The following is a 3,976-nucleotide window of genomic DNA, read 5'->3' as shown; positions in this document are numbered from 1 at the left end:
TACTGTGTGGAAATAGACTGGATATCTGGGTCTAAAATCACGTTCAAGACAGAATTTAAACTACAATTAAGAGGAAAATGTGATTCTGTGTTTTACAATGTGTTTACAATGTGTTTTACAATGTTTCTATGTAGTTTATTGTTAGCTTTATATAGCTTGTTAAATCTTCATAAATCATAAACATAAGCATAAACATACAATGATTGTGTCTTTTTATTAATTGTCATACAAACATCAGAAATGAGTTTCAAAGGCCAAAAGTGACAGCATCCAATATTAGCATCCAGTCATACAGTGTGAATATGTACATTCACTTATGCGCACACAAACACAAAGAAATCATCAGCAGTCATAAATTTTGGCTTACATAATTCAAAACAGAAGAGAAATATTCTCAACAGTAGCTTTCAGTTAAACGCAGTATGACAGATACATATGCTGTTACATCAAGCAGTCCAAAGATAAACTCCACTGGAGTAAACAATCACATGATTTGACAAAACTATCATCCCTCAAAATCATCTCCAGCTTTAAAAACAAAGGAAAGAAAGAATTAGAGTCAAAGTAGGACAGTCTTAAACAAGTCAGAGCCCATCACTTTTACTTGTCCACCAATGTGATGAGACAATAAGGAAACCCACACTAAATGAGCAGGCTGGAAATATATTTCCTACATAATGAGGGATAGAACAGTTTCCCTCAGGTTTCAGAGTGTTTATGAGTTTCTACCAAGGCCTCCACACGGTGTTTCTGCTGCTGCTGTCCAGTTGTGTGGTGGGCTTGAGTGTGGAGCAGACTGAGGAGCAGCTGCTTGCTCTCTGGGACTGATTGAGTGTCTGGTTCTGCTGCTGGAGACCCTGCAGAGGAGCGACAGAGACCTCTGTGTTGGAGCCTGCAGAGGGGACATGCAGGGAGTCCCTCCAGCAGGGAGAGTAGCCCTGGTTGTAGCTGCTGTGACAGAGGCCTGACTGCAGCTGCTGCCTCAGGAAGCTCACTGTCATCTCCAGGATGTCGGCTTTCTCAAGCTTGGAGTTGGGCTCCTGCTTGTGAAACTCCTTCTCCAGGATGATTTTGAGCTGCTCGATGCAGCTGTTGATGCGATCCCTGCGCATTTTCTCCACAACAGGTTTTCTCAACTGTGGAAGAGGAGACAGACATGTAAGCTCATGTTTCAAGACTGAAATAGTAGGGTTCTAGGTGATTTAAAAAAAGAAAGAAATAGAGAAATATCCTTGTACTCACTTTGATGTTATCTTTCTCAGAAATCCTTATATTGTGCATGGAAGAGTAGCTGTTTGAACAGGGGGCCATGTCTGGGCACGTGAATTTAGATGCTTCCTCTGAACAGCACTACGAGCAATGAGGTCTCTGGAGGAGCTGCTCCTCAATTTATACTACGTGATTAGCATAACAAAGCCATGTGGCTCAGGCAGGGCTGGGGTTCCCACACTCTGACCAGTGGGACTCCCAGCACAACAATGGAGGACATGTCAATAACTCAGAGGGAATTTATCTGTGCTTAGCATGTTTCCCAAGATAAGCAACAGGTAATTAACACTTTATCAAGCGGTCATCTGAGAATTTATCATGGTGTCACAGTCAGAATTTGATTAGTTAGATGAATAACGTGGGGAAATGATACAGAAAAATGTGCACCATCTTAAGGAGATAATCACAGTCAAGGGCCAACTGCTTCACTGCAATAAAACAATATAAGATGAGCTCTTATTGTCCCTTCAAATAAAACCTCCCTTCCTAGAAAACCACTTTGACACCCAGCAATGACAATTTGGACCTGTGAAAATGTTTTATTCAAGAAGAATACATTACTCTTGGCAATTTTTGCTACAGACTGAATGATGTTAGTCTGGTGACTACAGGTTATCGGCTAAATTCAGTTTCCCACCTGTTGATTTTCTAATGTCGCGCTGCAGGTCACGACTTGTCTTTAGGCCCTAAAACATGATGGTTTTCTACCGGGATGTGGGGATTAAACACGGAGATAGGGCTATCTGAACAGAAAAACACCGGTGCAGTTGACCCGTGTCTCATACACGTGTGAAAGGAAGCAATTGGCGCGAGACTTCCAGTGCGGATCAAAAACCGCGTGCGCTGAAGTGCAATTAAGTGAAGCCCAGCAGGAAAGATATTTTCAGGTTGTTGTTTCAGTCATTAAGATTAATCAAGGCGCGGTCGCATTTTAACCTTAAACCATGCGTGATAGGAACAGTGACAGCACGATGCATTCTTAACAAAAAAAGTAATATGATCAATGATTTAATTTCCTTTCTTTGAAGCCCTTCATGAGTATGATGTGTAGGGTGAGATTTTACAATTCATAGGTATAAACTACTTATCTGATGAACACAGGAAATATTATTTGAAAAGGCATAATTCATTAAGAATCTGAAAATTGTTGATGTAATATAAAGTAACTTTAATGTTAATATATCTGTCTATTAGTTTGTTTCTTTCTCTATGTTTTGCCCCACTAAACTTTTAGCCCATCCCAAACAATTTCTGGTTAACAGCTCCCATTTGGATTATTGTTTAGTCACTGAGTTCTGTTAAAAACTGTAGACATTCTGTAATTACAAGTTCTTGCCTGGCTTCCCCTGAGGGTCTGCTGACTCTGCTGCAAATGAATTGTGTCAAATTAGTGTCAAGTTAATGGCATGAAGAGCGGGCTGGCAGTGTGCTTCTGAGGGCCTCCATCAGTGGCTGGCCCCAGATGTGAAACTGGCCTTGTGAGTAGATCTGTCTCTCTGGTTTCCCACCAGCCTTCAACATCAGGGTAAATGAGCTACAAAAGCCATGCCTCTCCTCCAAGCTCCGTTGGGAATGTTAATTGATCTTCTGTTGCAGGACAAACAGAAACTCTGTGTCCCTGTCCATCTGGGAAAAATCAAGTCCACTGGCTTGTTTTGCTTGCCTGGCACAGAGCACTCAGTGTGGCTTTGGTCTGGGTTGATAAGTTGTTAGCCAATCGTCTTACATTCATTGTAAAACAAACTGAATTAAGAAGAAATACTACAACAGAAATGTCTGGGCTCATCAAGAAAATGTAAAGGAATATATGCCCAGACAGTGAGTAGGAACATTAATTTTCAACCCCTTTGTAAAAGTTTTTAAAATGACTCATTTCAAGGATTGAACCATTCAAATATTCATGCGCAACAGGTGCCTGATAACCTGCTATGTGAAAAGTAAAAATCTACTAAGTTGGATTGAGATAAGTTTATGAATCACAAGCAGGTTTTTGATCTGTGGTCATTAAAATGTCGATAAAAGCACCCATAACACATGTATCTAAACTAAACACAAGCACCCTGAGAAATGTTCAATATATTATATTTTCTCCTCTCTTTATTTACATCAATACCACACTTATATTTAAATTTGAAATTAGAGTAACTGCCAGCCTGTCCAGTCACTTCCACGCTTGGCTTCACTATCTGTGCTGTTCATTTCTGACATGTTTGTGTGAATTTGTGCCTCCCCTTAAAGTTAGCGTGCACTACATGGCTGCTGGGGGTCTTTGTCTTCAAGTGTGTGGGAAGATGAGTTCCCCTCCCACCAGCAGCCTGAGAGCTCTGAATTCCTGCCATAAAGTCTAGGCCATCGCTCAGACCTGAGGCGGCGCAGAGCTGCTTCCCGTCAGCCATCGCTCTGTGAGTGTGGTATCTCCCGTTTCCCACACTCTGCGCCTATTCACTGGTCCCGAGATGAGGACAATAGAAGTGTGTCTTGTTACACATCACATTAGCTACGGTGTTTGATCTCCTGTCGAAGGGGAGGGGGGCAGCTTCAGCCAGACCATCTGGCCTGGCAAACTAGACCCTGAGAAAGTCTCAGGCATGCCACATTCTCCACAACTTCTGCACACACAAATAGTTGTGAAAGACTTTAGGAGCACTTGAGACATAATTCAAGCACTAGACGTCATACCACGACCACCACAACAGAAGAAATCTTG

General features: G+C 41.8%; 1 protein-coding gene across 1 annotated transcript; it reads right to left on the bottom strand.

Annotated features, from left to right (window-relative positions):
- Positions 1-352: 352 nt before the first annotated feature.
- Positions 353-1,130, bottom strand: her12 (hairy-related 12). Its single transcript, XM_072367435.1, has one exon. The coding sequence runs from the start codon at positions 1,110-1,112 to the stop codon at positions 726-728; it is 387 nt and encodes a 128-aa protein (XP_072223536.1). The 5' UTR covers positions 1,113-1,130; the 3' UTR covers positions 353-725.
- Positions 1,131-3,976: the final 2,846 nt, after the last annotated feature.

Source organism: Leuresthes tenuis, unplaced genomic scaffold, assembly GCF_036924035.1.
Source record: "Leuresthes tenuis unplaced genomic scaffold, fLeuTen1.0.hap1 SCAF_16, whole genome shotgun sequence".
In the NCBI taxonomy this organism is placed as follows: domain Eukaryota; kingdom Metazoa; phylum Chordata; class Actinopteri; order Atheriniformes; family Atherinopsidae; genus Leuresthes; species Leuresthes tenuis.
The sequence above is the reverse complement of the archived record's forward strand: the minus strand, read 5'-3'. Positions and strand labels throughout refer to the sequence as shown.

Excerpts from the sequence above, each read along its gene's own strand:
- her12 (XM_072367435.1), bottom strand. The coding sequence starts at position 1,112 with ATGCGCAGGGATCGCATCAACAGCTGCATCGAGCAGCTCAAAATCATC.